The following is a 22,206-nucleotide window of genomic DNA, read 5'->3' on the forward strand; positions in this document are numbered from 1 at the left end:
TCTGTGCAGAGAGTGAGATACAGTGCTCTGGCTGTCAGCCTCAGCTTTGTGGAATCTGCTGCAATCTGAAAATTCCTCTGCAGCGGCCGCCACTGGGAGTTCGGGACACTTAGGAACACACCACGTGCCGCTCCAAGACAGCGCGGCAGGCAGCGTGCCCCAGACACCACGTGACTCGTGACTTCCTCTGATACCACGTGATGCTCACAGCCCGGAACCGCCCCTGCCGCCGGGACTGGGACTCCCCAACTCTCGCGAGAATTTTGTCGGTTTGCAAGATGGCGGCGCGGAGGAGTCCGGTGGAGGATGGGGGACCAGGGGAGCGGTCGGGTGGCTGCCCCATCCCCGGTTTCAGCGATGCTGATAGCTTTGTGAAGGTTGGTGCTGTGCTTTAGTGAGCGGCGGCCCCCCGGGTGATGCCGCCCCCCGGGTGATGCCGCACCCCACCCCCGGGCACAGGCTGGGCCGAGCCCAACCGCAGACGGTGGAGGGGGTGGTATCACTGGATTGAGAAGGGAACAGGAGCCCTGGCTCATCCCCCAACCACAGCGCAGTCCCTGCCCTCTCTATTCCCCGGCTTTCCTTCATGTGCTGTTCAACATGGAAGGGCACTGAATCATCAGGGTGCGGTAGGTGGGAATCAGCAGGTGATCAGACCTGATTTTTTTTTTTTTGCAAAAATATACTTTATTCATAAAATATCTTCAATCACATTCCAAACCATTCCAAAAACACCATTACAAGGGTACAATCCAGGTTAAACTTTTACAAAATGTATCACCAGGTGCATCAGTACAAACAATATTACAATCATTTACAGCCTTTCATTTTGAGCTGTACAGCCCGAGGGGCTCTAAACAGTTCCCAGTCTCTCGGTGCGCTGTGGCAGAAAGGTCTTAGACAGCGACCCTTCCCCATTGCGCCTTTGCGGCAGCTGCCCCAAGCTTTAGTGCGTCCCTCAGCACGTAGTCCTGGACTTTGGATTGTGCCAGTCCGCAACAATCGGTCGGGGACAACTCTTTGTGCTGGAAGACCAACAAGTTTCGGGCAGACCAAAGCGCCTCTTTCACCGAGTTGATGATCCTCCAGCTGCAGTCGATGTTTGTCTCGGTGTGTGTCCCTGGGAACAGCCCGTAGAGCACAGAGTCCTGTGTCACAGAACTGCTCGGGATGAACCTCGACAGCAACCACTGCATCTCTCTCCAGACTTTCTTTGCAAAGGCACAATCCACAAGGAGGTGAACAACGGTCTCTTCCCCACCACAGCCACCTCGAGGGCAACGTGCAGAGGGGGTGAGCCTCCTGGCGTGTAGGAAGGATCTGACGGGGAGGGCCTTTCTCACCACCAGCCAATGAGACTTCGTGGGGTCCAGAGTTAGTGTTGAGAACTCCCAGGGCTGCTCCCTCCTGACTATATATCACTGTGCCACCACCTCTGGTAGATCTGTCCTGCCATGGGAGGAGAGGATATACTTGCCATTGAGGGAATGCAGCAAATGTTCACCAGACTGGATCCTGGGATGACAGGATTGTCGTATGAGGAGAGATTGGGCCGACGAGGCCTGTATTCACTGGAGTTTAGAAGAATAAGAGAGGACCTCTTGAAACATGTAAAATTCTGACAGGACTGGATGCAGGGATGGTTTCCTCTGTTGGGGGAGGTCTAGAACAAGGGGGTCACAATCTCAGAATACGGGGTAGGCCATTTAGGACTGAAATGAGGAGAAACTTCTTACCTCAGAGGGTGGTGACCCTGTGGAATTCTCTACCACGGAGGGCTGTGGAGGCCAAATCACTGAATATATTTAAGAAAGAAATAGAGGGATTTCTAGGCACTAAAGGCATCAAGGGGTATGGGGAGAGAGTGGGTGTATGGCGTTGAGATAGAGGATCAGCCATGATCATATTGAATGGCGGAGCAGGCTCAAAGAGCCAAATGACCTACTCCTATTTTCTATGTTTCTGTACGCGGGGATGGTGATGGAGGATATATATAAACAGAAAATACTCAGCAGATCAGGCAGCAGCTGTGGGAAGCAAAGGTGACGTTTTTGGTAGTGCTGGCAATGGGTCGCAGACCCAAAACGTTAACTCTCTTTCTCTCTCCACAGATGCTACCTGATCTGCTGAGTATTTGCAGCATTTTCTGTTTATATTCAGATTTGCAGCATCTATAGTATTTTACCTTTTGTAATGATGATGGAGTAGTTTGGGATGGTGGCTGATATGTCTGATCTTATGGGTGTGACTGTCAGGTCGTTGCTTGACTAGTCTATGGGAGAATGCTTGGACTTTGGCACAAGTCCCAGATGCTCATGAGAAGACCTAATTGGTCATCTGTGCCTAGATCTAAGTTGAGTGTTTTATCCTTATTTAAATTCTCAGCACATGGACATTGATGGCAAGGCTGGATTTATTGCCCACTACACGTTGTCATAGGAAAGTAGTGTTGGACTTTCTGCTTGAACCACGTTATTTTTTATATTGATTTGATACAGTAAATGGCAGAACCCTTAAGTGCATCGACGGGCAGAGGGATCTGGGTGTACAGATCCACAGGTCACTGAAAGTGGCAACGCAGGTGGATATGGTAGTCAGGAAGGCATATGGCATGCTTGCCTTCATCGGCAGGGGTATTGAGTATAAAAGCTGGGAAGTCATGCTGCAGCTGTATAGAACCTTGGTTAGGCCACACTTGGAATATTGTGTGCAGTTCTGGTCGCCACATTACCAGAAGGATATGGAGGTGTTGGAGAGGGTGCAAAGGAGGTTTACCAGGATGCTGCCTGGTCTGGAGGTTATTAGCTATGAGGAGAGGTTGGAGAAACTCGGATTGTTCTTACTAGAGCGACAGAGATTGAGGGGCAACTTGATAGAAGTTTACAAAATTATGAGTGGCTTGGACAGAGTAGATAGTCAGAAGCTTTTTCCCAGGGTGGAAGAGTCAATTACTAAGGTGAGAGGAGAAAACTTCAGAGGAGATGTGCGGGGCAAGTTTTTTACGCAGAGGATAGTGAGTGTCTGGGATTTGCTGCCAGAGGAGGTGGTGGAAGCAGGTACGATAGTGGTGTTTAAGAGGCAGCTTGACAAATACATGAATAGGATGGGAATAGAGGGATACGGACCCTGGAAGTGCAAAATGTTTTAGATCAGGCAATATGATCGGCGCAGGCTTGGAGGGCCGAAGGGCTGTACTTTCCTTTGTTCTACAACTGAGCTTGCTGGGTTAGTTCAGAGGACAGTTAAGAGGCAACCACATTATTGTGGAACTGAAGTCACATATCGGCCACACTGGGCAAACACAGCAGGTTTCCTTCCTTAATGGACATTAATAAACCAGTTTTTTTTTAAACAATCCAACCACTTTGTGATCACTTTACTAAACCAGCTTTTTATTTCCAGATTTTTAAAACTGAATTCAAATTCACAAATTGACATGGTGTCACTTGAACACTGGATTATTATTCCATGCATCTGGATTACTAGTCCAATATATGGCAATAGTTTCAAACTCTGTTATTGTTCTGCTGCCAGTTTAATAGTAATCTTGGCTCTGAGTAGAAAGTTGTGGATCCAACCCTGATCTGGGTCTTCAGAATATCATTCAGGCTGGCACTCCAATGCAGTACTGAAGGCATCCTGCATTGTTGGAGGTGGTTTACTTGAGATGAGCTGTTAAAGCAAAGACCGACAAGATGGTTTCAGTGCTTGAAATATTTAGATGTGTTATTTCAAGAGCAGCAGAAAGTTCTGACCAGTGTCCCAGCCAACATGCCTCCCTCAAACAACACCATAAACAGATTAACTGGTGATTTATCTCATTGCAGTTTGCAGGATCTTACTGCAGTTAGAATTGCTACCACATTTTGCCTATAAACTTATTCATTGCATATAAATTTCTTTGGAACATTTTGTGATAAAATGTAAGATACCATATAAATGCAAACTCTATAATACGGTGTGAGTAAAAACACAGTTGGTTCTCGAATTATATCTCAAATATTTTATGTCAGTGTCGTAATTGTTTACAGCTTAGAAATAATGCGCAGAACAGTGCATTGAGATCATTTCCAGCACTTCATTTATTTTCCATTTACTGCTAAAGGCTATTGATTTCTTTTGAATTTATGGTCAACCTCTTTTCACCAGATCACAGTCTAATTGATAGCTTCTAGCTGAAACTACTTTGAATCTATTCTGCTTTATTTTTAATATTCTGGGCTACCAGACTGCAATGTGGTTTAGGAACAAAATATTAATCAGGCAGTGTATTTCCTTTTCTGTCCTTTTGTGCAGCATGTTTTGGGAACAGTGGTTTCGGCCACAAAAGCTTCCAATGGACTTCCTCAACCTGGTGATGAGTTTGATTTTTATCGGAGTTTCCCTGGATTTCAGGCATTCTGTGATACACAAGCTGATCAACTCCTGAGCTGGTGAGAAATTGTATGACAGAAACGTTTTCTTTAATCGAGTCAACAAATTTGTACTTTTAGCTCCCAGGTGGCTTTGTGGATAATACCACCACTTAGTATGATATCAGGTATGGAAGGTTCTAGATTTATTCCCAAGTTTGTATTGAGCTCGCTGACACAGGCACACTCCACAGTTGCCCCCTGTAAAATTGTGTCTGTGGCTGTCGGTGACTGAGAAAAGGAGGAATTTCTTCATTGAGAGTGTTGTGACCTTTGGAATTCTCTACCCCAGAGTGCTATGGCTGTTGGATCATTAAATGTTTTCGAGGCTGAAATTGAAATATTTTGAACTGTAGGGGGGTCAGGTGGAGTTGAGGCCAAAGATCAGCCATTATCTTATTGATTGGTGGAGTAGCCTTGAGGGGCCATATGGCCTACCCTTTATGAGGGCAGGAACTGGGGTTCCCTCTGATGACCTGCAGTTTAGTCATCTGCTAATGCTCATTTCTCTATATAGATTTTTATGTGAAGAATGCCTTTTAGGGAGCGATGCTGGATGGTTGCTGGGAAGCTTGGCTTGGAACAGTGAGGGAATAGGTATGGGGATGGGGGAGGTGGATTTCCCCCACCCCCATCACTTATTTTCATGCTTCTTTATGTGCTTGCTGCTCTTCAGATTTGGATGTGCTTATTAATTGGGATGCCAGAGCCAACATCCAAAATGGGTAGGCTTGCTTGCAACCTACTTCTGGGTTGAAGTGAGATGAGGCTTCATCAAAGGTACCTCATCTATTACGTGGTTGAAAATACTCTGGATTAATAAGCATGTCTCAGGGCAGCAGCTCATAACCCCCAGAGGTGCACTTTTTCAAGCAAGCTAGATCTGTTCCTGTTGCATTTATAAAGCTATTTTGGAGCAAAGAGAGGGCTTTAATATGAGCTCCCCCCTCTGGTGGTTTATAACCACGCAAAGGTTATAACAATGACAGCTGTCCATTCAAACTATTATAAGGTGAGTTATGTAACATTGTATTAACACTAGTGGAGGGAGTGACCAGGGTAAAGCTACTGTAGATGTCAATAATATTTTTGCTAATTTATTATGAATGAATGTATTTCATGCTCCACCCATCATGTTATCATTAGTGTTTTACTGTATAACTATTACATTCATACACCATTGAGCCCTTTACTTATACACTTGAACTAATTTTTGTAAGTCTTGAAATGTCACTCGGACTTCAGTGAAGTGTGATGGTGTGCGTGTAAAATGTTCGAATTATGACAATCCGAACTGTGGAAAATGCCCAGTAGTACAGTTACTGATCCTATCCTTCCAAGCTTATGTCAGGAGAGACAGAACCATATTATGCTGAGGTGAAGTCTGGTGGTAGCCATGACGGATACAATTTTAGGTGATAAGTTTAGTAACGCACAAGAAACGTCACAATATTAAAACAAGTTTTTTTCCAATCGGGTTTTGGTATCAGTGCCCTGAATAAGCCTAATGATCACACTGCTCTGGATGAGCTCATCGTACTGACTTAACACAATAGCTTATTAATTTTAAAAAATTTAATTTTGCAGCATGAGTCAGCTTATGCAGTACCACAGCTGTCGAAGTCACATCAGAGGCCGCAACAAGGTGACAGAGCTGGAAGACAAATTTGACTTATTGGTGGATGCAAACGATGTCATTCTAGAGCAAGTAGTACGTATGACAAATCTGTTACTGCACCTCATGTTTACATTAACGTTTCTGCTGTCTCAAGCCCAGCAAATTGGATAAATGTGCAGAACAAGCATTTAATTTAACAGAAGTGACGTACAAAATACAGCTGGGAATATAAGTGAATACCTTAGTTTTTCATGTCTGATTGGGAACAGGGAATTGACACTGTAACAATAAGCAATCAACAAAAAATATAATTTCTAACTCGCTCATTAACTTTTTAACCATGTTTTTGAAATTGTACTCGTCAAAGTATTTTTATGCTAGTGTAATTTGTTTGCTTTTGTATTACCAAATTGCAGGGTTTTCCTGAGTTCAATATTTATATAGAAAGAAAGGAGAGATCATAGTAAGCAACACCTGGGATTTGGAATACATTTGTTACAGATTTACTCAGACAGCAAAGCGAGCATTTAAGGCTTTTTATGACTGACATACCACTGAAGATTTTTATCTTAGATATTCGTGTCACATGAATATACCTGATGGCTTGCATTCATTTATTGTAGGGTATTTTGTTGGATGAAGCTTCAGGTGTGAACAAGAACCAGCAGCCAGTTCTTCCAGCAGGTCTTCAGCCGCCAAAAACCATCATCTCTAGCTGGAACCGCAAGGTAAGTTCTGATTGATTTCTGAATGGTCTATGTCTATGGTCAAAAATTTATAGGCATTAAGTGCATGACGAATGGATTTGAATTAGCACAGAGACTCGGGCAGGAACCTACTTGCAATCAAATTTGCTTTCAGCTCTAATTAAATAAAACAGTGGGTTATGTATAGGTGCATGTCAGTAGTGGAAAGCAGCTGCTAATGTTTTCAATCGGTTTCCTTTTCAGAATACCGAAACAAAAAGATCAAAGTCCGAAACGTTCCGTCTGTTTCATGCTAAAAACATCCCACGTCCTCAGATGAAGTTCAAGGAGAAGGTCGACAACTCTAATACTCCTTTCGTACCAAAACTCTTCACAAAACCCAATGCCCTAAAACCACTCCCTGAAGGTATGACCTAGGAAGTTACAAACCTTTCAAGGAACTAGCTGCTGTAAATGAGGTTTGACTGAGGACTGTTTGACAGTGCATTTCTCAGCTGCAATTTTTTTAAAAGTAAATTCATAAATCAAGCTTATTTGGTATCATTGAATTACTGCATAAACTTTAGAATAGCATGTTGTTCGAGTTCTAATTCCAGAAATTATTGAAATCAAAATTCAGAAGACAAATAAGTCAGTAAAGTGTGTACAGTCTATCGTTCCTAAAGAAATAGTCTACGGAATTTCTGTTGAAAAGTTGTGGCCCCAAGTTTCATATTTTTAATTTTCTACTTATCTGACACGTTTTGACAGTGTTGCCACTGGCAGCCCACTTGCTCCTATTCTTTTGCTGCAATATTCTCTTCACACTTTGATTTGAAGCATTCTTATATTTGAGTGTGACACTCTCCTGCTTTGGGTGACATTTTTCTGCTTCTCTGGGCAGAACCTCATGCACACAAGAAGACAAGAAATAGGTGCAGGAGTAGACCATATGGCCCATTGAGCCTGTTCTAACATTCAATACGGTCATGGCTGATCTTGGGCTTCAGCACCACTTTCTTGCCCACTCCCTGAGAGATCAAAAATTTGGCTATCCCAGCCTTAAATGTATTCATTCCAAAGATTCACAACCCTTTGAGTGAAGTAATTTCTCCTCATCTGAGTCCAAAATGATCAGTCCCCTTATCCTGAGACTGTCCCCTCTTGTTTTTGATTCCCTGACCAGTGGAAGCAATCTCTCAGTGTCTACCCTGTATAGTCCCTTCAGAATCTTGTATGTTTCAACGAGATCACCTCTCGTTCTTCTAAATCCCAGAGAATATAGTCCTAGTTTACTCAGCCTCTCATCATAGGACAACCCTTTTATTTCCGGGGACCAATTTGTTGAGTCTCCAATGCAAGTATACCCTTCCTTAAATATAAAGAGCAAAACTGCATACAGTATTTCAAATGTGGTCTCGCCAATGCCTTGTGCGATTGTAGCAACACTTCTTTATTCCTGTACTCCAGTCCCCTTGCAATAAAGACCAACATGCTATTTGCCTTCCTAATTACCTGCATGCTAACTTCATGCATTCCTTGTATGAGCACATCCAAGTCTGTCTGAACATCAACATTTACAAGTTTCACACCTTTCAAAAATATTCTGCTTGTCTATTCTTATGGCCAACATCATTTCACACTTCCCCACATTATTATCCATCTGCCATCTTGTTGCTCACTCACTCAACCTGTCTATATCTCTGCAGCCTTTCTGTGTCTCCCCACAGCTTACCTTTCCACCTAGCTTTGTATCACCAACAAATTTAGACATATTACTTTCAATCTCTTCATCTAAGTCATTAATGTAGTGGTAAATATCTGAGGCCCCAGCACTGATCTTTGCACACTCTTCCAACTCGAAAATACGCCATTTACGCTCACCCTTTGCTTCCCGTCCATTAACCATATCTGTGCTAATATATTACCCCCAACCCAATGGGCTCTTATGTTGCCTGCTAACCTTTTGTGTGGTGCCTTATCAAATGCCCTTTGAAAATCCAAGTATACTCCATCTACTGGTTCCCCTTTATCTACCCTACTAGCTGCATCCTCAAAAAAACTCTAATAAACTTTCAAAAAGTGCTTACCTTTTGTAAAACCATGTTGTCTTGTTCTATTCATACTATAATTATGCAAGTGCATTGTTAAGACTTCCTTAATAGTAGATTCCAGCACTTTCCCAATGATAATGTCAGGCTAACTGGCCTGTAGTTCCCTGTTTTCTCTCTCCCTCCTTCCTTGATGCTTCCTTACAACAATAGGTTCAGGCTTGCACTGCTCTGCAGCCGGCAGTTATCATCAAGAACAACAACTTGCATCTAGGTAGTGACCCCAAGGCAGTTTACTGAGTAGTAGTATGAGGAACACGATACCAAACTAAGGGAGAGAATTAAGGAGGTGTTTAAGATTTGGGGGGGAAAAATAGAAGGCTTTTATAGTAAGAGAAAAGTGTAAAGGAGCAACAGGGTTTAGGAAATTCCGGAGAGAATGGCCTAGGTGACCAAATTGCTGAGTTTCTATGATATTGTTGGAGCTGCACTCATCCAGGCAAGTGGAGAATTCTCCTGAATTGTATCCTGCAGAAGGTTGCGATGCTTTGGGGAGCTGGGGGAAGAGTCACTCACTGCTGAATACCCAGCCTCTGACCTGCTCTTGTAGCCACAAAATTTGTGACTGCAGCAATTAAGTTTCTGGTCAATGATGATGCACCCTACTATGTTGTTGGTGGGAGATTTGATGATTGTACTGCCTTAAATGTCAGATGGCTAGAAACTCTTGTTGGAGATCATCATTGCCTGACAAATGTGTGATGAAAGTGTTAATTGTTCATTATCAGCCCAAGCCTGATGTTGTCCAAGACATGCCTGCAGGTATGGACTGCTTTATAACCTGCACTATTACGAATGCATATAATGCTATCATCAGCAAACATCCTCCCTCAATGAACTAGCTGAAGGTAGTTTGGTCCAGGGGACTGCTCCAATGAACACCAGCAGTGATATCCTGGGACTGAGATGAATGGCCTCCAACAATCACAAATACCTTTCCTTATCCTAAGTAAGAGCCTACCCAGGGGGGAATTTTTCCCTGATCTCATTGAATTCAACTTTACTAGGGCTCTCTAGCATCACCCTCAATGAACTGATGCCTTGATATTGAGGGCAGTCATGTTCACCTTGCCTATGGAATGCAGCTCTTTACTCCATGTTTGGATGAAGGCTGTAATGAGGTCTGGAGCTGAGTAGTCCTGTTGGAGCTCCAAATGAGCATCTGTGAGCAATTATTGCTGTGTAAGTGCTGCTGCTTAGCATTCTTAACGGCACCTTCCATCACGTTGTCACCGATCGATAGGAGACTGATGGGACAATAATTGATTCGATGGATTTGTCCTTTTTTTTTGTGGATAGGAAATCCTTGGGCAATTTTCCACTTTGTCAGGTAGATGACAGTGTTGTAGCTGTACTAGAGCAGTTTGGCTTGAGACTTGGTTGTTCCGGAACGCAGTTGCAGCCAGGATGTTGTCAGTACCCATAGTGGTTGCTGTATCTAGTGCACTCTGCTGTTTCTTCATACCGTGTGGAGTTAATCGAATTGGCTGAAGATTGTGTTCTGCGATGGACCTTCGGAGGGGGCCAGGATGGATCATTTACTCAGCTCTTCTGGCTGAAAATAGTTGTAAATGCTCCATTTTGATTTTATTAACCTATAGGTCTCTGTACCTCCAGAGGTTTTTAATTCGAGATATTGTATTTTCAGGTATTTTGTATTGCTGGCAAAATCCCTGTTTTGAGAGCTGAATCTGGCCAGCAGGCCCCCTTGTGATTAGATCTGCAGGTTTTATAACTGATTTGTAAATCACAGTATGAGGCTGAAATGGCAGACAGTATTGTCTAGCAAAACTCAGCGGTGTTGTCTACTAATAAAGGAATCATACTGTTAACACATTTTGAAAATTGGCTGAAAAGCTACAAATGTGAAAACTTGGCTTCCACCTCCCTCTAGCAACTCCTGGGAACTAATCATTGGCCCTATCTGCAAGTGATCAGTTTCCTTTGGATCTTAACTGTCCAGAACTTGGCCTTCGCTATACCCGTATCATTTTACTGACATGCTTCCAATGGCAGCTTCAATTTTGGCAGCATGACAGTATAAATGATGTTCTGCTAGAATCTGTTTACAGTGTGATGATTCGTCTCAAGTGATGATTTCTCCCTGTGCCACTAGCAACAAACCAGCAATGTAGTTCCTTATATAAAAGCAAAGAACTGCGGATGCTGGAAATCCAAAACAAAAACAGAATCAGAAATACCTGGAAAAACTCAGCAGGTCTGGCAGCATCGGCGGAGAAGAAAAGAGTTGACATTTAGAGTCCTCATGACCCTTCAGCAGAACTGTACCTTGATCTGTACCTTGTCTGTCCTGCTTTCTACTCTTAATTAACACATTCCTTTAGATAATATCACCACCTTCAACACCTCTTTGTCCTTTTGTCAGTGACATCTTTTGGTTATCTCCACCTATTACTGGCTGCTTGTCCCAACAAACCGCCCCCCCCAAACCAGCTTATATTTCACCCCTTTCCTATTTTTACTTAGTTCTGTTGAAGGGTCATGAGGACTCGAAACGTCAACTGTGCTCTTCTCCGCTGATGCTGCCAGACCTGCTGAGTTTTTCCAGGTATTTCTGTTTCTGTTTATGTTATGTAGTTCCTTATGTTGATGATCTGCACAGGCATCCCACTGATGCTGGAGACCACTTGCAGCCAGGCAATCAAGATTACTCATGCAGTTGCTTTATTGGTATCAATGGTGCTTTGAATTCTATCTTGTAATGTAAATGTGGCAAATTTAGAGCACTGAAGCCTCATGCATTATAATATATTTGCTCTACGCTGTCAGTAAGATCATTTGACCACTCTTCTTTCTGGGTTGATAGTGTTTTTAAACAGGCGAAGTCGAATGGACCGCCCAGAGGACCTTGATGTACCAGCTGCATTGGCTGACTTCATTCATCAGCAGAGAACCCAACAAAATGAGCAGAACATGTGAGTGATGATTTAGAGTGCACCTTTGTGACTTGAACATTGACATTTCTCACATGAAGAATTTTGCTCTTTCTCTCACATCGCCATCAGTTTTGAACCAGTCCTGTCCATGATGGTGTAGTGAAATGATTAAAGGCAATGATCAACCAGTAGCTCTAAGCTATATATGTGCCCACTAGAAATTATGCTGAATTGGCATGCATAGCGCATGGCTTGTTATGTGTAAGGAAAATGGACCAAAGGCAGACAAGTGGTCAGCAAAAAAAAATTAATTTTCTCCCCCATACATTGGGAATAAGTGAAGTTTCTGCTATTCTTATCGGACTTCATGCCTTAAGAGTTTATCAATTTGTGTTCCTCTGCCTTTGCAGGTTTGCACATCCATATCAGTATGAGCTGAATCACTTGGAACCATCAGAGTCTGTACTTGCCAAAACAGAGCCACAGGTCAGTGATGGAATTGTGGGAAAGTTGAGCATTGAATATCTATTGCATCTTGCACCCTTGGGGTAGTTTGAAGGGGGTGATGCAAGTGGAGTTTAAATTCAGAAGTGGCAAGTGCACTGAAAGCTACCAGAGATCATCTTGTATACTTGTTTGCAGGAATTTTTTAGCAGCTCACTTAACTGTGAAATGAGGTGGTGGGTGATTTTAAAGAGGAGCAAACTTGAGAAGTAATGGATGTAAAACAAAAGTTTAAACAGCATACCATTATCATTTATGTAGTTCTCATTTCCAAAGCTTGACTTGGTATGGATGTGTAAGGAGGTCACAATTCTTCTAAGTCACAAAAGGTGCATGGCCTGTTGAACCTGGGAAGAACATAGAAGAATATTGTACCCTCGTAATCATTCCCTCCAGAAAATAGTGAACACAAAAATCAGTGAAAACTGCAAGTAATTTCCAATGAGGCAAACTGGAACTTTAACATGGTGTGAGTGCTGAACTAATGTTTGCCCTTTCATCCTATATAGATGTACAAACCTCTGTCTGAGACTAACTTTCACTTAATCACAACCTTTGATGAACTGGTGGAACTGAATGAAAAACTTTCAAAGTGTAAAGAATTTGCAGTGGATTTGGAGGTAAGAATAAACAATGAGCTGCTACATTCATTTATTAAAATTGTCAAAACCTGGAGCATTGCCTCCAGGACTTGGAGACTGTTGCTGTTTACCCATTTTAAAATCTGAAAGAGAGATTGGACATCACAGTTAAAATACATCATGAGGTTTAAATTTTCAGTTTAATTTTAATAATTTCTTCAGATTGTGATGTTTCTAATTCACCTTTACATCATTGTCACAGAAATGCTTCATTTTTGTGACACCTTTTAGCTTGGTAGTGGTAACTTTAATTTACTCAATAATATCAGGAATTTAAAACCAGCTGTGTTCAAAATGATGCCTCTAACTTAACTTGTGAAAATATTTTCCTTGCTATTTGATTTTGCTTCCAAGCTGACAGCTTTAGGGAAGAACCAGATAAATACTTCAAACAAAAATGCATGTGAATTGTTCGGTTATGCGCATGACTGCCAATTTCATTTGAAGTTTGCTTATAGTTATTAAAATTCATGAAGACCCTGTAACTGTTCTGGGGATAATGAATTAGCTGTGGCTATTTAAATTGGAGAACCAGTCTGCAATCTCAGAGACCAGTTAGACAAGACAACTCTCGTATTAGGTAGAATTATGTACACTTATATTTTTCATTTTATCTTTATTTATTTACGGGATGTGGACATCGTTTATTGCCCTCGCGGTACAACTAAATAGCTTGCTAGACCTTTTTAGAAGCCAATTAAGAATTTGCTACAGTGGCCTGGGTCTGGAGTCACATAGACCAGACCTGGAGTGGCATATAGACCAAAACAGGTAAGGAGAGCAGGTTTCCTTTCCTAAAGTATATTGGTGAACCGGATGGGATTTTACAGCAATCTGCTGATTTCAAGGTCACCATTATTGATGCTAGTTTTTTTTTTCAATCCTATTTTATTAGATTCCCCAACTGTGCCCCATACACCCAATTATAAACTATTTAGCAAGCCATTTACTATTTCCCTTGTTTTGTGGGGGCAGTATAGTTTTAACATCTGCTGTAATTATTTTCCATTATATTACTGCTTTTTATTTATTCATTCATTGGATTGTTGAAGTCTGCCATGAGGTCTGGAATTGTGATTGTCTGATGCTCTCAGAAGATGCTGCATTCCAGGAGGCAAATGAAAGATTTATTAGCTAAAGAAAGGCTTTCAGTTCATTGTTCTGGACACGCTGTCAAAACTTATCTAGATATCAAAGCAGTGAAGATGCTCTCGAGGCCATAGCGAGCCAAGACTGCCCTTGGAGAGCACTCTAAAGTATCTAAGTGGAAACATCAGGAGTTAAGAAGGGGAGGGAAGAAAGACATAGTTATTTTGTTTTAAAAACTTCAATAATGCCCTTGCTACAGTTACACAACAACTCTCTGCTGTTGGGAAGGGGAGAGTACTTTTAGCTATATAGTGGTCTGCTTGTGCTCCATTTAATGCACAATTAGACCACCATTTAGCTAAATTTGCTCTCTCTGTCTCAGCAGCAGAGAGTTTGTGTAACACTGCAGCAAAGGCATTACTAGAGTTTCTAAAGCAGAATTAAGGGCAAATACACTGGCTGGATTGGTACTGAGCTTTAAAGGTTAGATCTGCAATGTGTGCTGAGTTAACTTAATATTAGCTAGAAGGCCTAAGTGCTCCTGGACCAGGGTAGGAGAAAAATCAGCCAGGTTGCCACTATTGACCTTTATTTAATAACTGCCTCCTTCCTTTTGTAAAATGTTCATATTATTGATTCCGAGTCAGAATGAGATTGTTTTCCATTGGGACGTTTCCTACAACAGAATAACCTGTCAAGATTTACTGCCTAGGACCTCCAATGAGTTTGAATACTTTGTATATTTCCTTAAATATATAATTTGCATGCCTTGAAGGAATTGGAAACCTATTTTAAAGCCATAAATGTAACCCTTCATTGTATTTGAAATATTTACATTTTAAAACAATATTGTAATAATGTAGGAGAATGAGTGCATGAGCTTTGTTGAATCATTCCAACTAACAGATTTATATATTTCCAAACTGTTCACATTAATTTAGCTTTGATATATTGTTAAGAACAATGTATAGCTTTAAGTTTAATTTATATTTTGCATTTGGGTGTTAAGAAAGGTGAAACCTGGTTTTAGTTTCATTTAGAGATTTTTATGAGCTTGGTACCGAGGTTTTACAACTCCTGAGTTGAAAAGATGGATTACTAAGCGGTTACTAGTTTAGCGAAGTTAAAAAAAAAAGGTAGAAAAAATGTATGCTTAGCGACAGGGGTCCACAGAAAGACAGGGAAACAGAAGGGCAGTCAGTTAGTATGTGTTTACCAGACAGTGCTGGCAGAAGGCCTAATCTCTCTAATAAGAAATCCTGCTGGGGAACTGAGTTTAGGGAACTCATGTTTGCTGTGAAGTTGAAGGAATAGTAAGTTTATATTGCAGTTTTTGGGTGTCTTGGGGAGAGATATCAGCTGAAGAAAAGCATCTAGTGAATGCTTAGCAGTCCGCCGGAAAAAAACTGTTTGAAACTGAGCTAACCCAAGGAAGAAACCTTGGTGTTGAGACAGTAGTAAATCTTTACTGAGGTTTTGTTTCTGTAAGGGTTTCTGGGATAAAAGAAATATTGAGTTTGAACCATTTTCTGGTATCAGTATTGAAATCTTTCCAACCTTTTTGCCTAGTGTAGTATAATTCATTTTTTTCTTGTTTAATAAACGTTTCATTCTTTGTTAACAGTATACTGGCAGACTCTTGTGAATGTGTTCAGTAACTGATCACCACGATTTCTTAAAAAAAAAACAAAGTTAGGATCTGCCAAGCCAGATTTCAGTCTGGGATCTGATTTGTCCGGCATTAACACCAGCTGGATCATGACAATATGAAGGAGTTAAAGCCAGATGCAATGATGCATTATAGGTTAATTAAAACCAATGTATTGTTAATTTTCTTCCACCAGCACCATTCATACCGGAGTTTCCTGGGATTAACCTGTTTAATGCAGCTATCAACCAGAGAAGAGGATTTTGTCATCGATACACTTGAGCTGCGTAGCGAAATGTACATTCTCAATGAAGTCTTCACTGATCCCTCCATTGTTAAGGTCAGCTCAGTGAATCCAGCTCCATTCTATTCCTCTGACTGGACACATCCATCTTCCTTCTACTCATGCTCCATCATTCAGCCACCTGCACTATGAAATTTTTTTAAAATTCTTAAAATTTTTTGACTTACTCTTCTGCTACCACTCCAAAAGTCTGATCAAAATTTAATCTTGTTGATTCTGTCTTTGGTCATCTTACCTAACTTTTCTTTCATACTCCCTGCTTGGTGTCAGCTTCACCCTCTGCAAGGAATTTGGTGCATTTTGTTCCATTCTGCTGCAATTTTTCAGAAAGCTGACTAAGATTCCTACTTACAGTTTTATTCCTCTGTTTATTAAGACCAGCAAGAATCTAGTAGCATAGAACAAATTTTCTCAAAGTGGGAAAGAAAGGGGAAGAAACAACAACTGCATGTCTATTCTTATTCACATCAATAACTATAATGATGAATTAACTAGCAACAAGTTCAGAAAATCCATTGCCTGATGCCCAAAATCTTCCCAAAGGCCATCAGTCATGAATCATTTATATCTATTAACCCTTTGCAAATGGTCTCATTTTTAGATTATATCCCCTAGTCCTAGACTCCCTAACCAGATGATGTAGTTTCTCTCCATCTACCCCATCTATTCTTCTTAATACCTTAAAAAATTTGATCAAATCACCCCTTAACCTTCTTAATTACAAGGGATGTAATGCTAGTTTATGTAATCTCTCATCATAATTTAGCCTTTGGAGTCCAGGTATCACTCTGGTAAGCCTATGTTCCATTCCCTCCAAAGCTAGTGCATCTTTCCTAAAATGTGGTGCCCAAGAATTGCTCTCAGTGCTCCAGGTACGATCTAAGCAGGGTTTGTATAGCTGAATCATGACATCCACCTCCCTTTCCTCTAAACATAAAGGTTGACATTCCGTTAGCCTTTTTGATTATTTTCTGTACCTGTTCATGGCATTTTAATGATCTGTGTACTTGGACCCCAAGTTTCTATGGACCACCCCTCTTTCCAGCTTTTCACCATTTAGAAAGTACCCTGTTTTATCGTTTTTAGTTCCAAGGTGGATGACCTTGCATTTGCCTACATTGAAATCCATCTGCCACGGTTTTGTACGTTCACTTAATCTATCAATAAGTCATTGTAATTTTATGCTTTCATCTACACTGATTACAATGACGTTTATGTCATTGTGTCATTGGCAAATTTGGATATGTGGCTTTCTATCTGACTACTTTAGTCACACCTTCAAAGTATTGAATCAAGTTTGTCAGGCATGACCTACCCTTTACAGATCCAAACCAAAACATCTATTGGATGTTAGTAAAAACAGTAACTACTTTATAGTTTCCAGGTTACAATCAAAGTGACTACAGTCTCAATCCCACTCCCTGCAGTAGTTATGACACCCATAAGACATTTAAATGGTCATTTGGTACAACAGCTTTTGGCAGTAATTAGCCTGTTAACAGTAGCATGCTCTAAGCATCAGTGTTAGTCATTTTAAAAACAATGACAAAGGTCTTCATTATGTAGAGGATCCATGTCAGAAATGGGTGATATATACATCATAAACCACCCAGTTGTATGAGGCTTAAGATAGGTCATGAGTAATTTATTTTGCATAAATGGGTTCTGGCCATTTCTGGTTCTGTATCTTGCACATGGTTTGGTTACTATATTTTTAACTAAATTGAATTTAGTTGCTCTTTGATAAGATTAAGGCCAGTTTATCAATGAATGGGAGTCAATGGAGTGAGGTTATTGCTGAGATTATGCCTAGCAGCCTGCAATGAGTGGTGAAAAATTCAAGGGGCAAAATGATAAACAGGTAGGGGTGTATCTTGTAAAACAGGTTAAACCATTTTTGCCCTTATACCTTGGAAATGCAGATATTTCACTGGTCCTGTGCAGTCTACTCATAATTTAAAGTTGTATAATTCAAAATTTCTGTTAATTCATTATTTGTAACAAATTTCCGCTTTGTATCATTTATTTTGCTTAATCCATTTTTTTGATGCAAAAATTACTCTCCTATCAGGAGTAGATTGTAGATGATTAAACCATTTTGATGTCTGGCCCTGGTGATTGCTTGTCACCTGATTAGTGGACTGGGTCATATTAATATTAGTGATGTATTAAGGAACCGAATTAACATACACTGTTGATAAAACTGTTCGCTGAAGTGTCAATGTAATGGCCGTAATTGACCTTGGTTATCAGGCTCCCGATAGGGCAACCTGGCCTGAAGCACTATTTTGGTTAACATAGCTCAATCTTTAATGGAACATTTTTAAATGTGGACAGGAAGCTATTGGTTACTCCTTGCATTGCTTGATATTTCAAAGAAGCATTAATGGTGTAAAGCTGTTAAGTGAAATTCCTGTTGGTGATTTCACAAGAAAAAGCAAAATTCCATCTTGCACTGTGTCACTTCTTTTTTGCTAAATTCATTGATGGGTGGAGAGTTTTCCTCCTCAAATAATTTGTGGACAAACTACAAGTGGTTCAGGGTACACTCTTGTACAGCTAATGAGTCTGGTTGTTGAAGTGATACCAATCTGTTTGTGTAGGTTTTCCATGGCGCAGACTCAGATGTTGAATGGTTGCAGAGAGATTTAGGACTGTATGTCGTCAACATGTTTGACACACACCAAGCTGCACGCATTCTGAACCTGGGACGGCATTCTCTGGATTACCTGTTGAAGCAGTACTGTGATGTGCAGGCTGATAAACGATACCAGCTGGCAGATTGGAGAATACGGTAAGAGATTTTGTACACACGCTCTTTTGAAAATATGCAAGGCAAGACATAATAAAGTTAAATAATCTATTGGGTGTGAGTTTAGATTTAAAGATAGTCATATGTGGAGTTGACTTTGGACATTCATAGTTGTGGTCTACATAAAGTAACCAGTGTTATTGTGCATGTACATCTTTTTAACCTATGAGAAACATTTCAGTGTATAAACATTCTGTGGTCATTAATAATTTCACTACTTCCAGCACAATTTCTTGCAGTGACTTATTGATGTAAACTCTATGTACAGTACTGATCAGAATAAAACAGTAGAAATGCAAGGAATAGTATTTAGTTGGGAACAAGATGTTAATCATTATTTTTGTTGCTGTTAGCCTCCTTTCTCAGTGACCTAAGTATATGTGCATCATTGACATCAGAAGTCAAAAAGGAATAAGACATTACTGTAAGTGGAAAAGATTGAGCTGAAAGGGGAATGATTCTGAAAAGACCATGGAATATGTGGGAGAGAAGGAATTATACTAAAACAACTAATGGAAGAATGTATGAATTGGAAAGAAGCCTTACCAAAGGCTCAGGATTAAGCAAAATAAATTGAACTCTTCCCAATCATGTGTCTTGGTCAGAGGAGGTGTAAACCTATGTGCCTCCTTCAATCCCTTTACAGTCCTACAAATAGCACTATAGCATAGAGCTCCCACTTTTAATTTTATTGTTTTCCACCCCTAATTTCTTCCCTAACCCTGAGAACACTCATTGCGTTCATGTATACCAGGGGCACTGCACTCCCTTTAGAGCACCTGATCATTCTAGTCCAAGCAGTCAGTGTTACTGTACTGATTGATAATTGGGAGCTGAACCCACTTAAGTTCCTATCTGCTGTCCATATGCCTACTCTTTCCAGGAAGAGACCAAGGCAGATTTCTACTTGTACTATTCCCATGGACACGATGGTGCTGAGTTCTGCTGAATTAGCTATTACCAGTTATGAACATATGAAGTAAGAGCAGGACTGGGTCATTTGGCCCCTCAAGCCTGCTCCATCATTCAATAATATCATGGCTGATCTGGTTGTGACTTCAAATCCACATTTTGCCTACCCCTGATAACCTTTGACCCCCTTGTTAGTCAAGAATCTATCCACCTCTGAATATTTTTAAGGCAATGACCCTGCCTCCATCATTTTCTAGGGAAGAGAGTTCCAAAGACTCACGACTCTGAGAGAAAAGATTTCTTCTCATCTCCGTCTTAAATAGGAGACGCCTTATTTTTAAATAGTGTCCCCAATAGTGTTTTCCACAAGGAGAGAGACGAGAAGGAAGCATCCTTTCAGTATCCACCTGTCAAGTCCCCTCAGGATCTGTGCTTCAATAAGATCACCTCTCAATGTCCTAAACTCCAGTGGATACAGGCCCAGCCTTCCAACCTTTCCTCATGAGCTAACTCCCCCACCCCAGGTATCAGCCGAGTGAACCTTCTCTGAACTGTTTCTAATGCACTTCTATCCTGTCTTAAATAAGGAGACCAAAACTATGCCCAGTACTCCAGATGTGGTCTCACCAACACCCCGTACAATTGGAGCAAAACATCTCTTACTTATATATTCCATCCCCCTTGCAATAAACCTCAACATTCCATTTGCCTTCCTAATCACTCGCTGTACCTGCATACAAAGGTTTTGTGATTCATGTACCAAGGCACCCAGATTCCTCTGTACCTCAGAGTTCTGCAATCTGTCTCCATTTAAATAATGTGCTTTTCTATTCTTCCTGCCAAGTGGACAAGTTCACATTTTCCCACGTTATACTCTATCTGCTAAATTTTTGCCTACTCACTTAACCTGTCTATATCCCTTTGTGGACTCCTTATGTCCCCTATGTTTTTGTCATCAACAAATTTAGCAACAATGCATTCAGTCACTTCATCCAAGTCATTGTTATAAATTGTAAATAGTTGAGGCCCCAGCTCTGATCCCTGTGTCACTCTAACCATCATGTCTCGCCAACCCAAAAATGACCCATATATGCCCACTCTGTTTCCTGTTAGCTAACCAATCCTCCATCCATGCTAATATGTTACCCCTACACCATAAGCTCTTATTTTGCACAGTAATCTTTGATGTGGCGCCTTGTTAGATGCCTTCTTGAAGTCTAAGTACAACATATATGCAGGTTCCCTTTATCCGCGTTGCCTGTGTTTTTTATTCATTCATGGGATGTGGGTATCGCTGACTAGACCAGCATTTATTGCCCATCCCTAATTGCCCTTGAGAAGGTGGTGGTGGTGAGCTGCTTTCTTGAACCGCTGCAGTGTAGATACACCCACAGTGATGTTAGGGAGGGAGTTCCAGGATTTTGACCCAGCGACAGTGAAGTAATGGCGATATATTTCCAAGTCAGGATGTTGAGTGGCTTGGAGGGCAACTCCCAGGTGGTGGTGTTCCCATATATCTGCTGCCCTTGTCCTTCTAGATGGTAGTGGTTGTAGGTTTGGAAAGTGTTGCCTAAGGAGGCTTGGTGAGTTCCTGCTGTGCAACTTGTAGATGGTACACACTGTTGCCACTGTGCAACAATGGAGGGAGTGAATGTTTGTTGATGGCGTACCAATCAAGCGGGCTGCTTTGTCCTGGATGGACACCGAGCTTCTTGAGTGTTGTTGGAGCTGCACTCATCAAGGCAAGTAGAGAGTATTCAAAACACTCTTGACTTGTTACTTGTAGACGGTGGAAAGGTTTTGAGGAGTCAGGAGGTGAGTTACTCACTGCAGGATCCCTAGCCTGTGACCTGTTCTTGTAGCCACAGTATTTATATGGCTAGTCCAGTTCAGTTTCTGGCTAATGGTAACCCCCAGGATGTTGATAGTGAGGGATTCAGCGAGGCAATGCCATTGAATGTCAAGGGCGATGCTTAGATTCTCTCTTGTTAGAGATGGTTATTGCCTGGCACTTCTGTGGCACGAATGTTATTTGCCACTTGTCAGCCCAAGCCTGGATATTGTCCAGGTCTTGCTGCTTTTGGACATGGACTGCTTCAGTATCTGAGGAGTTGCGAATGGTGCTGAACATTGTGCAATCTTCAGCAAATGTCCCTACTTCTGACCTTATGGATGGAAGGAAGATCGTTGATGAAGCAGTTGAAGATGTTTGGGTCTAGGACACTACCGAGAGGAACCCCTGCAGTAATGTCCTGGAACTGAGATGATTGATCTCCGTGTCGCGGAAAAACGGAGTGAACACTCAGAACCTGGAGGTTTGTCTAGGAAGTCTTTATTAAAGTCGTGATATCACGGAGAGCCTAGTCGCATACAACGGAGCGAACCAGTATCTGACTAACACCTCTTTACACACATAGATATAGCAAAAGGTTCGTGACAGAAACTTTGGGCAATTATAATAGTTTCAAATGGTTTCAAAAGATAGCGATCAGTGTTAATGGTTTAACGATTAGACAGGACAATGTCAATGGTTTAACGATTAGACAGGACAATGTCAATGGTTTAACGATTA

At 41.3% G+C, this 22,206-nt stretch overlaps 1 protein-coding gene across 1 annotated transcript in view; it reads left to right on the forward strand.

Annotated features, from left to right (window-relative positions):
* The first annotated feature begins 225 nt into the window (after nt 1-225).
* exosc10 (exosome component 10) overlaps nt 226-22,206 on the forward strand; it is a 59,615-nt gene continuing 37,634 nt past the window's right edge. The window contains exons 1-10 of the mRNA XM_078558214.1: nt 226-377; nt 4,297-4,433; nt 6,000-6,123; nt 6,654-6,758; nt 6,981-7,143; nt 11,655-11,763; nt 12,135-12,210; nt 12,738-12,848; nt 15,803-15,946; nt 18,514-18,704. Coding sequence (XP_078414340.1) covers nt 279-377; nt 4,297-4,433; nt 6,000-6,123; nt 6,654-6,758; nt 6,981-7,143; nt 11,655-11,763; nt 12,135-12,210; nt 12,738-12,848; nt 15,803-15,946; nt 18,514-18,704 — 1,259 coding nt within the window. The 5' untranslated portion in view covers nt 226-278. The remainder of the gene's footprint in view (nt 378-4,296; nt 4,434-5,999; nt 6,124-6,653; nt 6,759-6,980; nt 7,144-11,654; nt 11,764-12,134; nt 12,211-12,737; nt 12,849-15,802; nt 15,947-18,513; nt 18,705-22,206) is intronic.

This window comes from Cetorhinus maximus, chromosome 15 (assembly GCF_964194155.1).
Source record: "Cetorhinus maximus chromosome 15, sCetMax3.hap1.1, whole genome shotgun sequence".
NCBI lineage: Eukaryota > Metazoa > Chordata > Chondrichthyes > Lamniformes > Cetorhinidae > Cetorhinus > Cetorhinus maximus.